We start from the raw sequence: 23,913 nt of genomic DNA, 5'->3' as shown, positions 1-23,913 counted from the left end.
CCTTAAGTTCAAGGCTAACCTGGACTATGTAGCAAGTTTGCTAACCAGATGACATAGTGAGACCCTGTCTTTAAGAAACAAAAGGATGCAAGGCGTGATAAACTTAGTACTGATGATGTTAGAGCAGATGACTGCAGCTTCTTTGAAACAGTTTCACAGTTAATTCAAAGGTTAAACATTGTGTTATTAGATGATTGAGCACAATTTGGTCCACACAAAGACTTATATAACGTTATTTATAATAGCTAAAAGTGGAAACAACCCCAAGGCCCAGCTGAAGAATGAATAAGTAAAATGTGCTATCCATCCGTGCAATAGAACATTTTAGCAATAAAAATCATTACAGATTCTGACAGCATGAAAGAGTTTTGAAATCTTGAGTGGAAGAATCTATTCACATAGATCAGTTATTTGCTAATAATATTAATGATGCTAATAATTGACATCAGTTACATGAAATAATGTAGAATAGGCAAGTCTGTAAAGAGAAAAGTAGGTGATTGCTAACCAGAATGTGACTTGACTAAGAACAAAGAGTTTACGGGGTTGGACAAAAACTACTAAAATCAGATAATTATTGTAAACATATAGCATGCTAAGTGAGTGAATAAACATACTAAAAACTGTACACTTTGAACTTGATTGTATGGAGTGGGCCATGGTGGTGCATACCTTTGATCCCAGCAGTTGGAAGCAGAGGAAGACAGACCTCTGAGTTTATAGAGTGGGTTTCAGGACAGCTATGGCTACATAGAGTTTTTTTTTTTTTTTTGGGGGGGGGGATGATTATTTTATGAACAATACCATACAAATTTAAACTAAGATCTACCTGTATATGAACTATGCAGTGCCTTATCCCTGTAATCTCAACACTCAAAATGGTGAGGCACAAGTTTGAGGTTGGCCTGACTATACCAACAATGTATCACTAGTAGAGAGAAGTTTTAAACTTAAACTTAAGAACTCAGCAGTTACTGAGGCTGTATTATGTAACCTTGTGTTTCTAAAATCTAAAGCAAAAGTTAAGTGTTCTCCCTTTGGGGAGGGCCATGCTGGAGACCAAGCCCAGGCACTTCCTGTTGAGCACTCATAGAATTGCTCTGCCAAACTTACACTTGAATCTAAGAGATGGTATTTATTGAAAGAATAATATTGTTAGTAAATTGTTTGTTTGTTTATTTCAAGATATTGAAACCATCTGAAAAGAAAGCTAAGTACCAGTATGGTGGGCTGAACTCTGGACGTCCCGTCACTCCGCCTCGAACAGCTAATCCACCGAAGAAAAGGTGAAGACAGGAATTCTGGAAAGAGAAACCATCAGATTTGTTAAGGACATACTTCATAATATATAAGTGTGCACTGTAAAACCATCCAGCCATTCGACACCCTTTATGATGTCACACCTTTAACTTAAGGAGACGGGTAAAGGATCTTAAATTTTTTTCTAATAGAAAGATGTGCTACACTGTATTGTAATAAGTATACTCTGTTATAATATTCAACAAAGGTAAATCCAAATTCAAAAGTATCCATTAAAATTCTATCTTCTCATATCACAGTTTTTAAAGTTGAAAAGCATCCCAGTTAAACTAGCTGTGTTAGTTACCCAGATGAAAGCATGAAGATCCATCTGTGTAATGTGGTTTTAGTGTTGCTTGGTTGTTTCATTATTTTGGGCTTGTTTTGTTTTGTTTGTTTTGCTAGTATAATGGCATCTACTTTTCCTGTTTTTCCCTAACCATTTTAAGAAATGAGAATGGGAAGCGCTTTCAAGACATTCACCAACTGTTGTTTCCTTCACTTATCTGCTCAAGTAACTGTTGGATCTCACTAAGAAACTTACGCCTCCTTATAATAAAAAGGAACTTTAGACAAGCCATCTGATCCAGTGATTCTTAATCAAACCGTTTGACTGGGCAAAGTTTGCAGCTGATAATGAGTATTTTGCTTTTTACAAAATTGCCACTGATTTGGATTTGTGCACTCTAATCTTTAATTTATTGATGCTCTCTCTATTGTGCAGTAGCATTTCATTTAAGATAAGGCTCATATAGTATTATCCAAAACTAGTTGGTAATGTGATTATGTGGTACCTTGGCTTTAGGTTTTAATTCGCACGAAACACCTTTTGGCATGCTTACCTTTCTGGTATTGCCCTCACCTGCATTGGTTTTGGTTTTTGGGGCTTTTGTTGTTTGTTTGTTGTTTGTTTTCAGATCCACAGAACATGAGAATCCTTTTTGACAAGCCTTGGAAAGCTGGCTGGCTCGCTTCCTCCCTCTCTATGTGAAGGATGTATTTAAATGAACGCTGGTCAGTGGGACATTTGTCATCTGAGTTCTGGGTGCTTCACTGTCTAATAACTGCCATGTGAATGTTGTTTTTGACTGTAAGGCTATGTCACTAAAGATTTTTACTCTGCGTTTTCATAATCAAAGGTCATGATGTGCATAGACATGCTTTGTAGTGAAGTATAGTAGCAATAATTTCTGTACATGATCAAGAGTTTATTGCAGCTTTTCTTTCCTTGTTCTCTTTTTTTAAGGGTTAGCATTAACAAATGTCAAGGAGTAGCAAAGTCAACAAAGATTTTAGACGCTGGACTTAAGAACACACAAATTTGTAATTCTTTGGATGTGACACTCATTGGATAAGAGTCTCAAGTCTTTTATTGAACATTGTCAAATTTGTAAGCCTCGTAGGGATGGACATAATGTTTATATAATGCCCTTCTTATGTGTTACCATAGATGTGAAACCTTATATTGACTTTGAAAATGTTAAATTGAGAACTCTGTTAACATTTTATGGATTGGCACATTACATTACTGCAAGAAACATTTGATTTTCAGCACAGTGCAAAAAGTTCTTTAAAATGCATATGTCTTTTTTTTCTAATTCCATTTTGTTTAAAGCACATTTTAAATGTAGTTTTCTCATTTAGTAAAAGTTGTCTAATTGATACAAAGTCTGAGTGATTATTCTGTGTTGTTTTGTTTTAATAAGCACAAATTGACATAGACTGAAGGTGTTCCTGAAATATAGCCATGTTTCATTAGCTCACACATTTTGTTTAATGCGACTTGATAACTTTCATACTGGAGTATAAATCAAACAATTGCTAATAGGATTTTAGATGTTATCTCTGAGTAATCAATGCCTAAGGTCGCTCAAGAAAATAAGCCTTAGTCTCAATATTAGTTAATCTACACTAATCTGTATCTTAAACTGTTCTTTTATAAATATTCATTCAAATTAAAACTAAGGGGGAGAAGTAAGCAAATTAGTATTGGTTGTTAAAAACTACTTTACAGCTTCTCATACATAGGTCCTCAGTACAGCATGTGCTCCTAAGAATGATCACACAGATTATTAATTACACCAGTTTGCTGACGAAGTCACAAAGAAACAAAGATACTGACTACCTTTAACCCCATGACGGTTAGGCAGACAGGTGGATCTTTGAATTGAAGCCTAGTCTACACATTACAGCATCTGTTGACTAGATGTAAAGCCACAAGCAATTGCGGAGAATTTGGGTTCAATTCCCAGCACTCACAAGGCTGTCTATATGACCAGGCCAAGGGGGTCTGCTGTTTTATACCCTCTGTGGGCACCAGGCACATACATGACACACATGATGGGTATATACATACATATAGGCAAAAATCCTCATATACATAATAATAAAATGTTTAAAGGATTTTTTTATTAAGTATTGAGCAAATAAAATGAGGGGTTTTTTTGGAGTGGTTATTACTGTTTTTGTTGGTTTAGAGCCAGAGTCAAGTCCTGGTTAGTTTCCAGCTCTTAGTCTCTTGCCTTAGCTGACACTGTAGATGTGACCCCTGTTGGGTTAAAAACAGCTATGTTCAGGGGCTAGAGAGATGACTCAGCGGTTAAGAGCACTGGCTCTTCCAGAGGTCCTGAGTTCAATTCCCAGCAACCACATGATGGCTCACAACCATCTGTAATGGGACCTGATGCCCTCTTCTGGTGTGTCTGAAGACAGTGACAATGTAATTACATAAATACAATAAATTAAATCTTTAAAAAACAAAACCCAGCCACGTTAGTATATAACCCTCTGATAACTGGTAGCTTCCAAGAATGTCCCAGAAACTATCTGTCGTAGAACTTCTTAAACTACTTAGCATGCCAAATTAAGCTACTTGCTGCTTCAGAAAGTTTTGTTTTTTAAGATTTACTCATTTTATTTATTTAATGTGTATGAGTGTTTTTGCCTGTGTGTATGTGTGTAGCATATGGGTGCCTGGTGGCTGTAGAAAACAAAAGAAGGTGTTGGATTTCCTGGAATTAGATTTATGGATGGTTGTAGGCCATCATGAGAGTTGTGGATACAGCCTGGATGGATCCTCTGCAAGAGTAATTGTTCTTAACTCCAGCCCAGGCTTAAAAAACTCTTACTGAGATGTAATGACACTTGCAGTCTCAGCATTTAGAGGTCTGAGGCAGCCTAGGTGACAGTGCAGATAGTAACCAAGTCATGCTTACACCGTAAGTTAGTTGTTAGCTGCTACACAGCTCTTCCTGAAAGCCACAATGGAGTGTGGCTTGATGGCTTCTGGCTGTGGGTATCACACTCTTCAAGGGGCAGGCCTGTGTACCGGCACTAAGAAGTCCAAGTGTTCAGGTTAGTAAATATTCTGCAGCTAACTCATTACAGGCACAGTGGGAAATGTATATGTTCAAAGTCAAACATCCCCAGATACTTTCTTGATTTCTGTCTTAACGTCATTCTTTTAGTGAACCACTTCACATATTTTTGAGAAACTGGTATACTTATATAATGGTGTATTTTTACACATTTGTCCAATAGGTGTGAGTATTTTAAACGACTTGAAAGCAGAAGAGATTGTTGCCTCATTTGCAAAACAATGATTGTGTCATGGGTTCGAGAAAATATGGAGAAAGGGCAGCAAAAGGAACAAAATGGTGCTGTGGAGGAGACTGTACAGAAAAGCAGGTTTCCATGTTATTTTTGTGTTAAATGACCAAGCTGAATGCTTGGTTTCAATTAAAAAAATTGCACTAAGAAGAATTTTGCACAGCTTGTGTCTCCCAGTAATGGGGGCCGGGGTGGGGAGAGATGAGTATTCATGAATGTGATCCCCTCACCTATTAGGAATAGGGGGTGCAATTGTCGAAGGAAAGGGAGCATGTAGAATCTAAACAGTATTGGTGATTTGTTCCTTGGATATAAGTTTGGAATGTGGGGTAGGGAGATGGCTCAGTGGGTAAAGAACACTTAATGCTCTTGCAGAAGGCTCAAGTCTGGTTCCCAGAACCCATTCCAGGCACCTCGCAACCACCAGTTAGTCCAGTTCCTGGGCTTGCATGCTCTCCTCTTACTTCCAGTGGCACCTGCACACACACGAACCTTTAGAATTGTTTGATGGCTGATGTCTATTTCCATTCTTGCAATTGTTGCAGTCTACACAATTATATATGTTCTTTGTATATACGTTTAAAGATACATATGATTTTCTTCATGTAAAATTGTATATGAAAACAAAAGTAGCTTTATTTTAAGAACCTAATTGCCTAAATGAGGACTGCAGAAAACTGCTGTAAGGATTCCAGAGATCTGAGGGTGAGACAAGGCTTTGAAAAGTACCATGCTGGGCTTCAAAAGACAACACTCCTGTGGTCCTGTTCCAGTCCCTGCATACAGCAAGCAAGTCAGGCGCCTTAACTGAAGCTGGGCCTTAAATGGTGAAGAGCATATTATAAGTTAGGTTTTAATTTTTTTAAGTGGAAATGTTTTAGACATATTTAATAAAACAAGTAAAGGCTGGAGGATGTCTCAGTAGTTAAAAGAGTATAGACTGCTTTTCCATGGGTCCCAAGTTCAATTCCCAGCACTCACATGATTCTCACAACCATATGTAATGAGATCAGACTACCTTTTCTGGTGTGTGTGAAGACAGAGTAGCCATATACATAAAATATTTTTAAAGGAAAACAAAAAAGTATATAGTCTGAAAGATTGTGATTGTGGATGCAGTTCTTCAAGTACAGTGAGAACAAACTGCTTCTATTTCAGACTGTGCAAGAAATGGACAGGTTGTAGGCAGTTTCAATTCTCAGAAGGGGAATACCAAAGGCATGGTTCAGTGGTTGAACAATGGGAAGGTTAAGAAGAGGGAGAAGAGCAGGGAGGTGGTGGCTTGAACCTTAGTCCCACTATTCAGGAGGCAGAGGCAGGCAGATCTCTTAATTCAGAGTTCAAGGCCAGCCTGGGGCAGTTCCAGGGCAACTAAAGCTACACAGAGAAAAGCTGTCTCAAGCAACCAAAAGGAGAGTTTACTTTCATGTGTGTGTACCACCGGTGTGTGACTACAGTTAAGAAGAGGGTGTTGAATTCCCTGGGACTGGAATTACCAAGAGATGTGCACTGCTATTCGTGCTGGGTATTGAACCTGGATCCTCTGGAAGAGAGACCATCAGGAACCACAACTCCAACACAAACACATGACATTCTTGAATTCAAGCTTGGGACACAAACCTTCCTGAAGCATCAGGAGAGGAGACTGTCCCTGAAACCACAAGCAAGGGTTTCCAAGCCTTGAGGTGAAATGACAGGGTAAAGGAATGTTGGCCTTTAAGCTAATTGGCTTACAGCACCTCATTAAACCATAAGGAGGGGCAAACATCAAAAGGGAGCGTTTTTTTGACCTGGGAAAGGCATGTTTTCTTAGCCCACTGTTATTATCAGCTGGCTGCAGCTGCTGTGTCTAATTAGCAAGGGACAGTTCATGATGTTTCTCAGACTGCAAGGGTGGGCAAGTTAACTTAGAACGGAGTCTTAAAAGCAAAATGGAGCTTATTCTGCTACCTCAGTCCCTTCACACCCATGCCATCTCTCCAGCCTCTAAAGACTTGTTTAAATACCAAGTCATCAGAGTCTCAAGTGTCAAAGAATCAAAGGATGCTTTCTGTGTATCTGTCCACTACTAATTAACCCACAATATGAGATTTGTCCCAGGATGACACATTTGTGTTTATGCTAAGACATACGAAGGTCACATCAGCTGTCCTCAATTACACTGCCAGTAAAAAAAAAAAGTAATGCTAACATCAAACCAGAACTCAAACTCTATAGTGTGTTCATACTGTACACAAAAGTAGTTTTAAACCAAAAAGGAACAGGAGTGAGAACATTCCTGAAGGCCTTGCTGGTTGTAACCTTATAAGCCAAAAGTGTGTGTGTGTGTGTGTGTGCCGTGCACACTTTACATCTCAAGGAAAGGGCTCATGTGTCTTTTAGTTATTTCTGTATCTTTATTTTACAACATAGTGCTGTTCATGTGCTGGAAAATCACACTTTATACTAATAGCTGGAAATTAGTATAAATTTCAAGAATTTATACTAATATATAATACATATATGACACCGGGCTGGAGAGATGGCTCAGTGGTTAGAGCACTGACCGTTCTTCCAGAAGTCCTGAGTTCAATTTCCAGCAACCTCATGATGACTCACAACCACCTGTAATAGGATCTGATGCCCTCTTCTGGTGTGTCTGAAGATAGCAACAGTGTACCCACATACATGAAATAAATAAATCTTTTTAAAAAAGAATCCCTGACATCTGGGAGGGAGGGGTGACCCCAGGGAAGGATCCTCAGGGAAAGCCAGAAGCATGGAACAGCCACCTAAAGAGTTTGACACATTTATTCATTTAAGGGCGATGGATAAAACAAAAAACAAATCTCAAAAGCCTCCCTCCCCCAAGAAAAAATAGTTCTCAGAATGCCCCTTGTAAGCGATTTTTAGTGTAAATATGAGATGCGTTCGATGAACATAGTTGCTGACCGAGGAACAAATTGCTGGGAAGTACCGCAAACTGGCAAGGCTGAATCTCTCTTGAATGCTATAATTACCGTAACAGAAGGCCACAGAAGCGGCATCAACCACCAGAATGATTTAAACACGGACCTTTTCTGGAGTATGCAGTCAGTAAAACATGAAAGACTAACAGCATGGAAAAACGGATTTGGTATTGTCAACAGAAAAACAAAAGCAGATTCTGCGTTAGAGGGATGTGGAACTGGCAAGCACTGATTAAGCAACTGCGATATGTATCCCAGGCGTCTCAGGAAAGCATGAGACCACAAAAGGAGCATTTAGGGCTGTGAACGGGGAACGTTACCCTCTCACTAAAGGTCACTTTATTCACACCTTTTGGGCTTGCGTAGGGGGGCTCTAACTCCTCTTACACACTTGTGCACACGCTGTTTTCGGGAACCCCAGCATTCTCTCAGGAGCACCCAGGTGCGAGACTCGGCCTACAGGGCAGCCCCGTGTCCTCGTCCTGTCCGGGGCTCCCCCACGCTCCACACAGCGCAGCAAGGAGGGCCAAGCTGGAGCGGAATAACGGCAGAAGGCAGAGGCGCCCAGGTCAGCGCGCGGGCGGGACTGGGCGGGGCGGTGGCGCGGGCCCCGCCCCCGGACGTTCCGGTGCTCTGATTGGCTCCAGCGGCCGCGCGCTCCCGGCCCGCAGCTGAAGGCTGGTAGGCGGATGTTGCGACCGTCCGCAAGCGACCAGCGCGCAACCGCCTGAGGTAGATCTGAGGTGGAGGCTGCCGGCCGCTCGCTCTTCGCCGGCCGGCACAGGTACCTTCGCCCGCACGGAACGGCCGGGCCTGACTGCGAGTCCCGAGTGTCGGCGGCGCCTGTGCCCTCCGCTCGCTCCCACTGTCCTGCCTGAGGAGGCGGGGACGCCTCAGCCCCGCGGTCTCGCGGCCTGGACCAGCTCCAAGGGCCGGGACGCGGGCGGGGACAGGAGCTGGCGGCGCGGGGAAAGAGGAGGGACCCCGGCAGGCTGCGGACACCGCCACTGGGGCCCCGGCAGGTGGCGCGGGGTGCAGGCGGGGACCGAGGCTCTGCCTCTTCAGGGGGCTGAGGGGACATGGGTCCTGCCGCTTTATCCCGCGTCCCAGGCCCCCGCCCCAAGTCGCGCCTGGGTATTGAGTTCTGAGCTGCTGTCTCGTCGCGACACCCTTAGCCCGTTTCTCCCAAAGTACTTGTGCCTACTTGTCCCCGTAGGTAGGGATTGGCTGTTGATTTTCATACAGAAAAACTGTTTCTATTTTATAATCCTGTCGTCAGCAGAGAGAACTTTCTTCAGATGCATACAAAATTCAGGTGTATTTACAAAACAAAACAAACAAGGACCTTAAACCTCACAAACCCAGACATCGTCTTTATGAATTTTGCTATGATTTATTTTTCAAATGTTGGGTAGAATGCATGCAAGTAAATTGAAGGATCTTTACCTTAAGCTGTGAGGCTTTTTCCTTGAGAGGTGCAAACCAGTATTGCTCATCCTATGACCAAAGTAGGAATTCCACCCAAGTCCAGTTTGGTGAAGGCCAAGTTTACTGGGGTTGCTTACAGGGGTATGGGTGTGGGCTTACTGACAGAAGAGTCACTGAAAAGACCACCGAGCCCGGGGGATGACTGGGAAAGCTGCCCGTGCTCAGCGGTCCTTGGGCTTTAGAACCTTGGGGAGGGGGCTGATGAATCTTGAGAGTTGTTTGTTTTTCTGAGCCTTGTTTTGTTTACTTCATGAGTCTTATGCAGCTTCCCTTTAGGACAGAATGTGTCTTGTTTGGAGAAAATTACATAGCTTCTCTTATTTCCTCTTCTTTCTCTTCAGAAATGCCCCATCTTAATTTGTTCTTTATTTTTTTCTTCTTACAGGAGAACTCTTACTCCTTGATACATCTAAACAAAGAGCTAAATTTAAAAGACACCGCAAAGTAGAATTTGACACAGGCTGTACTTTTTCTTCGTAAGCTCTTAACTGCACAACTTTGATCCAGTCTTATTAAGTGAATCTCTACATGAGACATTCCCTTTTCCTGTTTTTTCAAGTCTTAGATGAAATAATCTGATACACAAAGTTTGCATTTAATCATTTACATATAGCTTCAATATAAAAACATTGTTTGAAAGTCACCGATCATTGAGTAAAACTTAGCTCCTGGAAAATGTACTACGGTATTCTGAATTCTGGTATGTCCTACCTCTGAACCTAGCCCTGCCCCGTTCCATTTGAGACGCTTAATGACTGGTTTTTTTGTTGTTATTTTCCCGAGAAGAAAGACAGATGAAGGAATCAAAAGACAAAAAATAATTATAGAACTAATTATAATTTCTTTTGTCTATTTTGAGTGTTGGTTGGTTCTGTTTGTTTGGTTTTGAGATAGAGTTCCTATATGTTGTCCAGGCTGATATAAGACTAAAGATACAGCTGTGATACAGGTTCTGTGGCTAGCAATCCTCTGAGCAGTTTGTGTCCTCCCTCTATCCCTCCCTCCCTCCCTCCTCCCTCCCATCTTCCTCCTTCCTTTTCTACACATGTTACACACACCCCACTTATATTCCTTTGCCTTCCAAGGCCAGGCAGGAGAAGGCATTGAATCCCCTGGAACTGAATTGGATGCTTATGAAGTGAGTGTTGAGAATCAAGCCTGGGTTACTGTTGAGCCATTTTTCTAGGCTCTCTGCCTAATTCTTTATAATCTACCCTACATTGATTAATACTGTAGCCACTGGCCAGATGTGGCCATTAAATACCTGAAATTGAGGGTACAGCAGAAAAGTTCGACTTTTACTTAATTTAAATATAAAATGAAAGGAGTGGAAATATTTTCTTATATAATTTTTTGTTTTTGTGAGTTTTTTTCAAGATAGTACTTTTCTGTATAGCATTCCTGGATGTCCTAGAACTCAGTTTGTAGACCAGGCTGGCCTTGAACTCACAGAGAGCTGCCTGCCTCTGCTTCCCAAGTTCTGGGATCACAGGCATATGCCATCACTGCCCAGCACTACTTTGTTTTTATAGAATTATATTTCAAACTAGTTAGTAATTAGCATCAAAATTGAGATGTGTATAAACTATTAAAAATGTATCAGACTTAAGTGATCTAGGATATAAAATACATTATATTTTTATATCAGATGCTAAAATTATATGTTAGATCTATTGAATTAGATATATCAAAATTAACTTCTTTTTTTAAGCACTGAGGATTGAGCCCACCTCTTGTGTGAACTAAACAAGTAGCTATAGTTCCAGCCCTCATGGGTTTGTATTTTTTAGTACAGCTTTAAAAATGTAAAACTGTGGGGCAGCTGGAGAGATGGTTCAGCAATGAGGAACACTGGCTGCTTTTCCAGGGATCCAGGTTTAATTCCCAGCAACCACGTGGTACTCACAACTGTCTGCCACTCCAGTTCCAGCACATCTGACATTCTCATACACACATGTGCAAGCAAAATACCAATGCACATAAAATAAATACAGATTGAACAGTATTGATAGTATCCAGCTAGTTTTCATATTGGGTATAACCTCACTTCCAGGGAAGTTTTTAAGAGTCAGGAGAGAAAAATCTGTACATAACTCTTTGAATGCTAGGGGCAGTGTGGCTGCCTGGGTCACTATTGAGTCATAGATTCAAAAGTTCTCATTAGGATCTTAGAGTTGTTTCTCACTTTGTCTATTCATATCTCAACTGCTTATTATTATAGAAACAATTTGGCCATTTACATTGTTGAAAAATGACAAATTTCATTTCAGACTTTTATAGTCAGCCATTCCAACAGGGTGGTAACAACTTTAAAAATTAGATTAATCTAGAGCTGGGCATGGTGGTATACAGCTTTAAACCCAGATTCAGGAGGCAGAAGCATGAAGATCTCTTAAGAGTTTGAGGCCAGCCTAGTCTACCTAATGAATTCCAGGCCATCCAAGAACTACATATTGAGACCCTGTCTCAGCAACACCCCTACATACAACATCAATTTGTAAAAACCCTACAAAGCACATATGCCATTTATTTGCTAAAGCTTTTCAGAAAACACCAATAATTACTTATGGAATATGGAAACTTTGTGATCAAGGAAAATGTACCAAGAAAAAGGAAGATCACAAAAAGGAATAAATAAGTTTCAGACTTAATTTTGAGTTCCAGAATAACCAAAGCAAAAAGGAACAAGACAGAGTATACCATTTACCCAGAGGAAGCATAGCCTTTCTGTGCACTATGAGAACAATTTCTAATATGAATCAGTGTTAAAACTAACGTTTTATATGACTGCTTCTGATAGTATCCAGCTAGTTTTTATATAAAAATGTATAAATGTGATCAGTAATTTTGTATTTTTATTTTTATAGGAATCTTGGGAAGCTAAAATGCGGCATAATCAGATGTGTTGTGAGACACCACCTACTGTCACTGTTCATGTAAAATCAGGTTCAAATAGGTCACATCAAGCTAGAAAGCCTATTAGTCTGAAGCGTCCCATTCTTAAAGATAGTTGGCAAGCATCTGAAAATAATGCACATAATAACAAATCTAAGCGGCCCAGAGGGCCTTGTCTAATTATACAGCGTCAGGAAATGACTGCTTTCTTTAAATTATTTGGTAGGTGTAAAACATTTTATTAGTCTAGTGTTCTTAAAAATAAGAATGTAAATCTATTTTGTCAGTTTTTTACAGTGTATTTATTTGTGCGGGGTGGGGGAGTGCACACATTCACCATGTTTGTGAAGGTCAGATGACAGCTTGATATGAGTAGGTTCCCTCCTTCCATCATATACATCCCAGGGATTGGACTTGGTTGTCAAGCCTGGTGTAAGTGCTTTTGTCCACCAAGCCATCTTGCCAGCCCTCTTTTGCCATTTTATGATGAAAAATTTTAAATCGATCTGTTTAGGCTATTTAAATCTAAAGGTCAAGTGTGTATTTTGGGCAATTCAGGAAAGAATTTTTGTTTGACCTAAAAGAGTATAGAGATTCAGATGAGGTACCAATCCAATTTGTTTATGCCAGGAGGTGTTTTCTAAGACTTTTATAGCTAAAACAAAGCAAAATAGGAATGTTGACCAACCTAGAAAGTTCCACTCATTTTTTGAATATTGTTAAAAAGTAAGAACATTTCTTAACATGTTCATATAATGAAGTTGAAATTGAATTTTCATTACATAAGACTACTTTGTTTATATATTTATTAGCAGACAAATAGAGATGTCTTTGTGGTATTTATATCAGACAAGAAGGGAGCCTGCAGCTGCAGGCATGGCATCAAGGTAGACATTAGAATAAGTGATAGCAGTGATGTTTCCTGATAAGAAATAATTATACCACACAACTCACAGACCTTGTTTATAGAAGGCTATGTGCTTGTAAGCAAATGAAGAATATCAAAGTTATCAGATGACATAAAATATGTAAGGAATATAAACAAATTACAAAGATTTTTCCCATCAGAATATAGAATGTTAACATTTCTATTTCTCATTATTAAGAATAAAACAAAATTATTACCCACAAGCTTTCCTTACTCCTCCCACTTGGTTTTAGAAAGGGTCTTACCTATGTCAGGCTAGCCTTAAACTCCTAATGTGGCCAAGGATGACCTTGGGTTTCCAATCCTGCCTTGACCTGCCAAATGCTGGCATCATAGGCAAGCCAAATTCCTTTTTTGTTGATCATCTCCAGCTCTTATCCACAAACTTTTTGAATACTCTTCACAATCCTGAGAAAACACCTGATTCTACCATTTTAGCTAACTTGTGAAATAGAAACAGAATTAACAAAACTAATTCTGAGAAAATCAGTAGTTATTCCTAGTATTTTCCAAATATTAATTAAAATGACATAATTTATAACAGGCAAAATTAATGTAAAGAACTTTTTGCCTTTTTAATAAAATGGGGGGTTCTTATATTCTGATAGCTTTCAACATAATTTGAAATTATTTTAATGCTTTCAAATCAAAACAAGAGCTGTTTTTGTTTTGTTGCTATTGTTCTATGTTGTGTTTTCTTTGCTTTTATTTTGAGACAGGGTCTTACCATGTAGCCCGGGCTGGCCTGGAGTAGACCAGATCAGCCTTGAACTCACAGAGATCTGCCTGCCTCTGCTTCCCAAGTTCTGGGATTAAAGGCTTGCACCACCACTCTGGGGTAGATATTATTCTTTTTGTTGATCTTTCTATCCTAATCAGTTTTCTCAAAATTAAATGCTAATTATAAATCTAAGTAAAAGTTAAAGTTCTTTATATATACATGTTTATATTTTTGTTTGAATAATAAGTAGACTAGAGAGAAAATAGGAGGAAAGGATCCTCCCACCCCCAAAAAAACCCCTAGACCTTAAAAGGAGAAAGTAATAGAAAATAATACCCTTAAAACTGTACTGTTATTTTTTCTTAGAAGATGAATTATCTTGCACCAGGTTCCATTTCTGCCTCTTAAAATTGACACTGCAAAAGAGCAAAGAGCTGGAGTACTTAACAACCTGCTGGATACTCAGGAAACAAACTATGTCACTCTTCTTTAAAGAGGCGTGTATACATAATAAAGTGACTCAGATGGGAAATGCATAGTTCTCACAATGATAAATATACTAAAAAAACTGACAACTACACCTTAGCAACCATGTTGGTTTAAATTCTAAACATTACTTTAAAATGTCTAAAGTTAGAAAGTATTTCTTCAAAAGGAAACATTTTTAAGAAGATAACTCATAGTTATCTTTTATTATAGATGATGATTTAATTCAAGATTTCTTGTGGATGGACTGCTGCTGCAAAATTGCAGACAAGGTAAACTGGGAATAGTATAATCATAGTCAGAGTTAGTTCTCTCCTTTCACCATGTGGGACCAAGGAACTGAACTCCAATCTTCAGGCTTGACAGCCTGTGCCTTTACCACTGAGCCATCTCACTGTCCCCCAAAGAAGAATTCTTACACTTAATTTTATCAAATCTGTTTGGAAACAAGAATCAATAGAGATTCCATACTTTTGTGGGGGGAGTGCAAGGATACTTTTCATTCCAGCCTTACCTTACCTCAGTCTCCTAAGAGCTAGGATAACAGACATATATTGTGCTCAGCTAGATTCAGCACATTTTTGGCTAGAATTACATTTTGACTAGAATTGGTATGGAGAAAAAGTTCTTGAGACTCACTCCACCAAGGGAGTCTTCTGTAAGTTTGAAATATTTTATAAGTAATTCAGACATAAGAGCCCAATTGTCTTTTTATACAGTTTTATTACTATTTTGATAGGTAGGCATTAAGTTGCTGTTGCTATACTTTATAATGGTATAAATAACCTCTTATTCCTTGTTGGCTTCCTCACTGCTAGATAACAACTGTCACATATTTTTGAGAAACACTAGACAAATGAAAATTAAGAATTATTCTATAAAAAATGGCTTGTGGGGTGGAAAAAATAGATTAGTACATTAAAAGCACTTGTTGCTCTTCCAGAGAATTCAAATTAGTTTCTCAGCACCCAGATCTGGCCGCTTACAACTACCTGTTAACTCCAGCTCCTAGAGAGCATGTGAGTTCTTGTGCATACTCGAGTGTGCATATACACACACACATAATTTAAAGTATTTTTAAAATAGTGGATCTTTCTCTTTTTGGTTAGTATACAAAGAAATGAGTTTCATTGTGGCATTTTGGTCCATGTGTATCATTATCCCCTACTCAGGTTCAACTGTGTAACACTGGCTGGCCTAAAATATCCTGTGTAGAGTTAAACTCAAAGATGTTTACCTGCCTCTGACTCCAGAGGGATGGGATTAAAGGAATGTGCCAAAATGCCCATCTACTTTATTTTTATTGAGACTGGTCATGCTTCATCTTTCTCCTAGTAATCTTACAGGCTAAAATTAGTTTAACATGTTTTGTTAGATATCGGAATCCCATAAACTGTCTAATGTAGTAGGAATAGTGATAATAAAACCTTTTTGTGGACATATTTCAATATTTATTTCTATGTTTTTGAATCAGCTGAATAGTTGTCATTTTGCTTTTGTAGATACCCATTTAGACTGGGTAGTCATATTAAGTCCAATAACAGTTAAAATATAAATAAAAAATAAAGGAATGTTCAGAAGATTAGCTTTTGATTTCATACTAAATGTCAAAATGAAGGCTCTTTTTTCATACTTAAATGTGACAAAGATAAAAATGCTTAATTTTGTTTAAATTTGGGAGGCTGGAGAATTTGCTTGTAATTAAGAGCACTTTCTGTTCTTCTAGAGGACCTGAGTTCAGTTTCCAGTACGCATATCAACCAACTCACAGCTGCCTATACCTCCATCTCCAGGGCAGCTGATGACTTCTGGCTTCCTCAGGCATCTACACTCACATGCACACACACATAATTTAAAACTAAAATAGTTTTTAAAAGTTAAATATTTTGGAAAATTTTAAAAAGCTTTAATTTTATGTATTTGGTTGTTTAGCTTGTATGTATGCCTGTGCATCACTTGCATACCTCGTGCCTTTGAAAGCCAAAAAAAAAAAAAAAAAAAAAAAAAATATTAAATCCCCAAGAACTGTGTTTATACACAGTTATGAGCCACCATGTGGAAGCTGGGAATCAAATTGCGTGTCCTCTGGAAGAATAGACAGTGCTGTTAATTAATGACTGAGGAATCTCTGCAACTTCTGGAAACTAATTTAGAAAAATTAAAGCACACTCAACATATAATAAAAACAAAGACCTTCTGTGTGGCTCTTAAAATTAATCAATGTATAAAAAAATCAATATGACTATTTTTGTTTCTTCTCAGGAATGTAAGTTATTTTGAGGTAAATCTGAGGCATAGTAACATTTTATCATAAACATTCGATAAGTTGATGCTGGTGGGACACATACAACTGTACCAGGTAAAGGTGCCTAATGCCAACCAAGCCCAATGACTAAGTTGATCCCAGGATTCACTTGGTGGGAAGGAGAGAATGGAACAGACTTCCACTGTTCTCTGATCATCACACCGGGGTAGTAGCCTGACATATAACAGAAAGAAAGAAAGAAAGAAAGAAAGAAAGAAAGAAAGAAAGAAAGAAAGAAAGAAAGAAAGAAAGAAAGAAAGAAAGAAAGAGAGAAATAGAAATAAGAGTAAGACTATAATAAATCTCCAGAATGTAATCTTTTAAAACAAACTATCACTTTTCAAATAAACATTAATGATATAATCAAATATTCAAGTTTGTTTAGAGTTGTGGTAAACAATACAGTTTAAGTGTCTTAATGTTGGTGTACAGCAGGGGGCAGTGTTTGAAAAGTAACTAACCCAGAATACTTGACTACATTATTTCAAAAATTCTTTACTCAGAAATGAAGGGAACCCCTGGAATCATCTTGTTGCATAATGCCTTTACAAGATAGTGAACGAGTATGAGAGAGAGAAAAAATTCATATTATAACTTGTTTAACATTAGATCTTAGCATATGTTCTAATAAGCTAATTGTATGTCTTTGTAATAAGACATTTAAGATGTCTCAGTGAAAATTGGGCTTTGTTATACAGTTTTAAAATTAGCTATTGGTGAATCTAGGTAAAAGACGTTTGGCTACTCATTGAAATATTTCAATTTCTTTATAAGTTTGACATTTAAGATAGAAGAAAATGGAGTTTTAGTTTTAAAATGCACCAGCTATAATAAAATGTAGAAATCCTCCTAGCAAAATATAATAAATTATCAGTAACCGTTTCTCACATTATTCAAGTGGATTAACTAAAGGGGCCAAAAACTAAGTACTCTGGTGATTGTATAAAGATAAATATTGCCTTTAGGTTTAAAGTCAACTATTTTATAGCAGTTATATTAGGGAAAGCAAACCATTAATACAGATTTCTAACTTTTCCTTGTAGTATCTTTTGGCTATGACCTTTGTTTATTTCAAGAGAGCTAAATTTACTATAAATGAGCATACCAGGATGAATTTTTTTATTGCTCTGTAAGTATGCTTTCTATTAAATGAAATTTATTGTGTATTTATAACATGTGATTTGTAATTTAAAGCAGAAACGTTAAATTTTTATGTCTATTTTTAATAGGCCTTAGTGTGTATGGAAATTATGTATTTTTTTACTTTAATAAGATAATTTTGTGTTCTTTTCATTGGCCTTACATTACAGACAAGAGATTTGTTGTTCCCACTTCAGGTTACACTGTGTTTTTTACATTTTTTACAGTGCTCTCATATAAATTTTCCCCAACACTTTCTCTCTCTCTCTCTCTTTCTTTCTTACTTTCTCTCTCTTACTGTCTGTCTCTGTCTCTGTCTCTGTCTCTGTCTCTCTCTCTCTCTCTCTGTCTCTCTCTCTCTCTCTCTCTCTCACACACACACACACACACACACACACACACTGTGTTTTATTTTGTTTTGGTTTTTGAAACAATGTAGCCCTGGGTGTCCTGGAACTCACTCTGTAGTCCAGGCTGGCCTTGAACTCACAAATATATACCTACCTCTGCTTCCTGAGTGCTGATTAATGGTGTGTGTCACCACATCCAGCAACATATATATACACATATGTGTATATTTATTTTTTAAAACTAGACTATTCTCTTTTAAATTGCCAGTTAGTTTGTAATAAAACCATCATCATACTTTTATAATGTGAGCCTTTGTGGACAATGTTTTGCGTATATTCTTTGTAGAAAAAATAGATAGGAGTTACACATATTTGATACTTTTGTGTTCACTAATGGTGTCATCAGACACTGAATATTGTTTATTTTTCAGATATTTTGTTGATATCACATTAATTAGTGATAGCTTTTCTATCTGCTAAATTGTTTTAATGATGTGTTTTTTTTAATTTATAGGTCATAATTTAGTTAGAAAAAATGTAATTTCAGGGCTGGAGATAAACTCAATGGTGGAATTCTTGCCTAGTATGCACAAAGGTCTTGGGACACTCCTCAGCACTGCCCCCCTCCCAAAACAGGGTTTCTTTGTGTAGACCTGGCTGGGATTAAATATGTACACCACCATTCAGCACTGTTTGCTTTCTTTTTTTCTTTCTTTTTTCTTTTTCTTTCTTTCTTTTTTTTTTTTTTTAAAGGGGAGAGCTTAAACTTAAGAATACATTTTGGAAGTTATAGTACTCCAGAAAGTAGAATGCTTCCCTTATGTGCATGAAGTCTTGGATTCAGTTACTAGCAACTCCCCCTCCTGAACCAAAAAAGGACAAAGAATGCTTTTTCTATCCTATACTTGGACACAATGATGCAACTAGAATATATGTACATAATTTAAGTGTTAAATTGGGGGACTATATGAAAGCATTGCAGTATTGAGGGCTGGAGAGATTGGCTCAGTAAGGTGGCTGCTCTTCTAGAGGACTGGGGTTAAATTCCCAGCACAACCATCAGATCCAGGGAATCTGATGCACTTCTGTTCTTTGTGGGCACTAGGCACACACATGGTTCACAGATAGATACACATGTAGGCATGACACTCAAACACATAAAGTGAATAAATAAAAAGACATTGGAGTATCACAATGGCTGTCAGCATTGAGGAGTCAGTTTTAACATCTATTTAATTTAGAATCAGAATAAGAAACCAGAAGAGCTTGATCTGTGATTAATTAGAGAGACTTTTTCCAGAACATAGGAAAAATGAGCTGAATTTAACATTTGGTGATTATTGGTAAACTGGAAGAATTTAATAGTAATAGCTAATGCTTAATATTATGTGTAAATCACCACTTCTTATATATTTACATATTTACTTTTCTTGGGGTTTTCTTTTTTGTTTCTCTGTGTGTAACCCTGGATGTCCTAGAACTCTTGAAGTCCAGGCTGGCCTCAAACCCACAGAGATCCACCTGCCTTTGCCTCCAGAGTTCTTAAAGTCAAAGCACCACCACTGCCCAGCCTTTTTAGGCTTCTTATGAAATGCATTTCTTATTCCTGTTTTATATACAGTAAAACACTTTTTCTTTATATATAATAAAGCACTCTGAAGGTCAGGAAAATCAGTAAGGAGGCCAGGTATTGTAGTATACACTTATACTTCCAACATTTAGGAAGCTGAGGTGGGAAGATCATGTATTTGAGGCCAGCCTGGGCAATAAAAAAAGCAGAGATGCAAATGCATGTATGATATTCCCAAGCCAAACTCAGCCTTAATTCTGTTATTTGCCATTTGTAAGTTTCAGTGTTATATCCATATTCAATATCATACTATTCTATAGTTTTCTCCATCTGAGAATTAAAGACAAGCCAAAAATAGCTTTAGTGCAAATCTAAGCAGAATCCTGAAGTTTACTTAGTTATTGAATGACTTCAAATCCAGCCAAAGCAATCTAGAACCAGTTTGACTTAAAATAAAAGGTAAAAGGAGGAATGGAATTAAGTCGGTGGTAGGACACTTGCCTAATATGCTTGTGATCTTTCGCCTTCCTTTCTAGCTATCTTTAAGCCTTTTAAAAAACATTGTCAGACTCTACTTAAGATTAAATGAGCTTCCTTGACTTGATGATATCTTTCAACAAAGGGCCCTAGGAGAAAATTCTAGCTGCTATCCTTTAAATCCTCCCAGTTTGGAGGTATTTTGCCCAAACACCGACAGATTTTAGTGAGTGTAGGTGTTTCTACCTAGGAATCTACACTGGTAAATACATGGGCATGGTAGCCCACCCCGGAACACTCTCAGTATGCAGAAGGCTGAGGTAGAATGATAATGATCCTAGATCAAGGCCAGCTTGGACTACATAGGGAATTCCAGGCTAGCTTGAGCTCTGTAGAAAGACCTGTTTTAACCCACCTCCACACACTCACCACATGTACAGCCACATGCTTTAATACCAGCCCTCAGGAGACTGCAGCAGTCTCTGAGTTTGAGGCCAGCCTGATCTACACAGCAGGTTCCAGATATCCAAGACATCATAGTGAGAGCTTGTCTAACAAACAAAGAAAAAGAACAAGCAAGAAAGAAAACTTTGTACAGTATTTGCCCGTGGGCATTGAGGGCATGAAGGGAAGGCATGGTTTAAGGAGTGAAGGTAGAGCCTTAGCCCTTTTCTCTGAATTTTCACATTCCTCTGAACAGGAGATTAGACATAGGATTCTGGGGAGAGGAGGTAAAGGTTCCCAGGTACGTGGCACAGTGGCAGTATATATGAAGCATCTCACAGCCATGGCCTGAGTTCCTGAACTACTGTATTGTTTGATGTCAGTGCTTGGATATCTTCAGTGGGAAACTTGGAGCCATATATAAGCTCCACACCACTCAGGATGTGGCACAGGCAAAGATGTCTGTTTCTGGCCTTTTGCATGGAGGATACAAAAGAAGCAGTGAGATTCACATGGGTAGTTGATAGTACTCAATGCAGTGGCAACCACCACAATGTTACATTTTTTTAATATTTGTTTCTCTGAGCTACATTTTGGATATTTCTTTAAATTTACCTTCCATTACTAATTTGATCTTCATTATATTTGTTATGCATTTTATGTATACTATTTAAATTTTTTCAAATATGTTTATTACCTTATTTTTACAAATGTATTAGTTATTTTATTTGTTTGGGTTTGTGAATGTGTATATGTGTGAGTTTATGTGCACCATTTACAGGTAGGTGCCTGGAAAGGTCAGAAGAGGGTGTGAGATCCTCTGGAACTGGAGTCAGAGGTATTATGAGATGCTGGAACTGAAGCCAGGTCCTCTACAAGAGCAGTAATCACTCTTCACCATGGCGCCATCTCTCTGGCCTATACACAGTTATTTTTGTATTCTGTTTAGATTTTGGGTTCTATTCTGCTCATGGTGTCTTGCTTTCTTGTATGTTTGGAATGTTTTTTGTTGTAAAAGTGGCCTATGGAGCCTGCATTGCTTCTGATTGGGAATCTGTTCCATTATTAACTTTATCCCTGCATTAACATCTTGCTTCATTTTTGTCTTGTGAAGCAGGGTCTCATGTAGCTCAGGCTAGACTCAAACTTATTATATAGCTGAGGATAGCTTTGAACTCATGGTTCTTCTGTCTGGACTCCTTAAGTACTGGGATTAGAGATGTGTGCCAACACACTAGCTCAATGTGTCTCTTTTTTCTGATTGCTCTTAAAGATTTTTGTCAATGCTTTTGAGCAGTTCATCTATGATGTACCATCATTTAATTTTCATGTGATTTCTTGTTTCTTATTCAACTACAAGTATCTACTTTTTTGAGCATATAAGATAGAGTAAGGGGCTGAAGGGTTGGTTGGGGATAAGAGCACTGGCTGTTCTTCCAGAGGATCTGGGTTCAATTTCTGGTACCTACATGACAGCTCACATCTGTCTGTAATTCCAGTTCCAGATGATCTGACACCCCCAAACAAACATGCATGCAGGCAAAATACCAACAAACATAAAATAAGAATAAATTATTATATTAAAATAGTTATAAATGTTTTGATGTCCTCCAATGTATCAATTTTGGGTTGGTTTGATTGATTATTCTCCTTATCATGGTTTGTGTTTTTCTGCTTCTTTTTATGTCTGGTCCTCCTCAAGTATTTGGCAAAATACTGACTTCTTAAGGTGTATGAGGGAGCCATTTGAATATAGCCCAAAGGAAGATAAGAGAGTGCCTTACAGTTATTCATCTAGGACTATAAACAGTTCTCCTCAGCCAGAGTAAAAAACCTGGAGTAGTAAGAAAAATACTCTAGAAGTCTTGTCTTGGGAAGGAGCTAATTAGGTCCAGATTGAACATTGTTTACAGATTCATCTACAAAGTCAGAAAATCCTCAAAAGAGATTGGCTTAAGGCAACTTACTTGCATCCCAGAACAGTTCATTTATAGTACTACAGAAGTACCTAGAAGGGGCAACAAGGTATACAATTCATTGTATCACTGCTTTTGTTATGTATTTTAGATAAGAGTATCCTTTATGTATTGATAATTCTTTCGTATTTCTTTTTTTGGTTGTTGATCCACTTTGTTAGGTATCTGGCTAATACAGTTGAAGAAGATGAAGAAGAAGCCAAGTATGAAATTTTTCCATGGGCTTTAGGAAAAAACTGGAGAAAATTGTTCCCCAATTTCTTAAAGTTAAGGGACCAGCTCTGGAACAGAATTGACTACAGGGCTATTGTGAGCAGGCGATGCTGTGAAGAGGTAAGTGTTTAAAATTGTTTTTTTATAATCTATCTTTGTTTGCCTAATTTTCCTTGGCTTATTTATTTATTTTTGGTTCAGTTTTGTTTTTTTCTTTTTTATTTGAGGATATATTCCTGCAAGTAGTCCAGCCTGCCTTGGAGCTCACAGTCCTATTTTCTCCCTTTCAGTTTTAGGATGAAAGGATATTAGGCCACTATGACCTCCCTACTTAGTTTATAATGATCTCTGTCTGCCTTTCTCTTTGTACATGTATGGAGATCATTAGTCTCGGTCATTATTAGGAGTACAACTTTATATTCTGTTTCTGTTTGAATTTATCACATTTATTAAAAATTGTAATATTTATTTTCAGAGCAGACTACTTCTATATTATTCTTATTGTAATGTCCCCTCCCCCATCTAAAAGGTCACCAGTATCCTAGCAGAAGGTTTGTGAACATACTAAAGCATCTTATTATTATAAAAGTTGAATAATAATTTCCACTAAAGTATATGAATTTTCAAGTTTCCCCCATTGACGCCAACAGCATGGTTATATAAATAAATTTAAATACGCTTAAGATCCATACCTCTTTTTTTCAAAGACTATATTGTTTTGCAGGAAGTCAAGGTCTTATGAATTTCCCCAGTAACCCTTGCATTCCTTCTTCCTGTAAGCGGCCAGAGACTTCTAAAGATGGTCTGCTACTCTCTTGACCCAGAAAACCCTACAAAATCATGCAAATCAAGAGGTTCAAATCTTCCTCACTTTAAGAACACCTGTGTTCGCTTCAGCAGCACATATACTAAAATTGGAATGATAGAGAGAGGATTAATGACACCCTCAAACAAACATGCATGGAGGCAAAACACCAACAAACATAAAATAAAAATAAATTATTATGTTAAAATAGTTATAAATGTTTTGATGTCCTCCAATGTTTTGGGTTGGTTTGATTGAT

General features: G+C 38.0%; 2 protein-coding genes across 5 annotated transcripts in view; both read left to right on the top strand.

Moving 5' to 3' along the window:
• The window catches only part of PPP1CB (protein phosphatase 1 catalytic subunit beta), a 28,157-nt gene extending 25,200 nt beyond the window's left edge, over positions 1-2,957 (top strand). The window contains exon 9 of the mRNA XM_080924440.1: positions 1,186-2,957. Within this exon, the coding sequence (XP_080780566.1) occupies positions 1,186-1,290 (105 nt within the window). The 3' untranslated portion in view covers positions 1,291-2,957. The remainder of the gene's footprint in view (positions 1-1,185) is intronic.
• Positions 2,958-8,550: 5,593 nt separating this feature from the next.
• Positions 8,551-23,913, top strand: part of SPDYA (speedy/RINGO cell cycle regulator family member A) — a 33,905-nt gene continuing 18,542 nt past the window's right edge. Inside the window, exons 1-5 of one of the 4 annotated variants that reach the window (XM_080936908.1) lie at positions 8,551-8,640; positions 12,212-12,251; positions 14,588-14,646; positions 17,723-17,808; positions 22,798-22,969. In XM_080936908.1, coding sequence (XP_080793034.1) covers positions 12,230-12,251; positions 14,588-14,646; positions 17,723-17,808; positions 22,798-22,969 — 339 coding nt within the window. In that variant the 5' untranslated portion in view covers positions 8,551-8,640; positions 12,212-12,229. Of the gene's footprint in view, positions 8,641-9,476; positions 10,045-10,418; positions 10,483-12,211; positions 12,462-14,587; positions 14,647-17,722; positions 17,809-22,797; positions 22,970-23,913 lie in introns of those variants that run through there. The other 3 variants (XM_080936907.1, XM_080936906.1, XM_080936905.1) reach the window with 3 other exon arrangements.

This window comes from Micromys minutus (assembly GCF_963924665.1).
Source record: "Micromys minutus genome assembly, chromosome: 1".
Taxonomy (NCBI): domain Eukaryota; kingdom Metazoa; phylum Chordata; class Mammalia; order Rodentia; family Muridae; genus Micromys; species Micromys minutus.
Note: the sequence above shows the minus strand (reverse complement) of the source record. Positions and strands in the feature narration are given on the sequence as shown.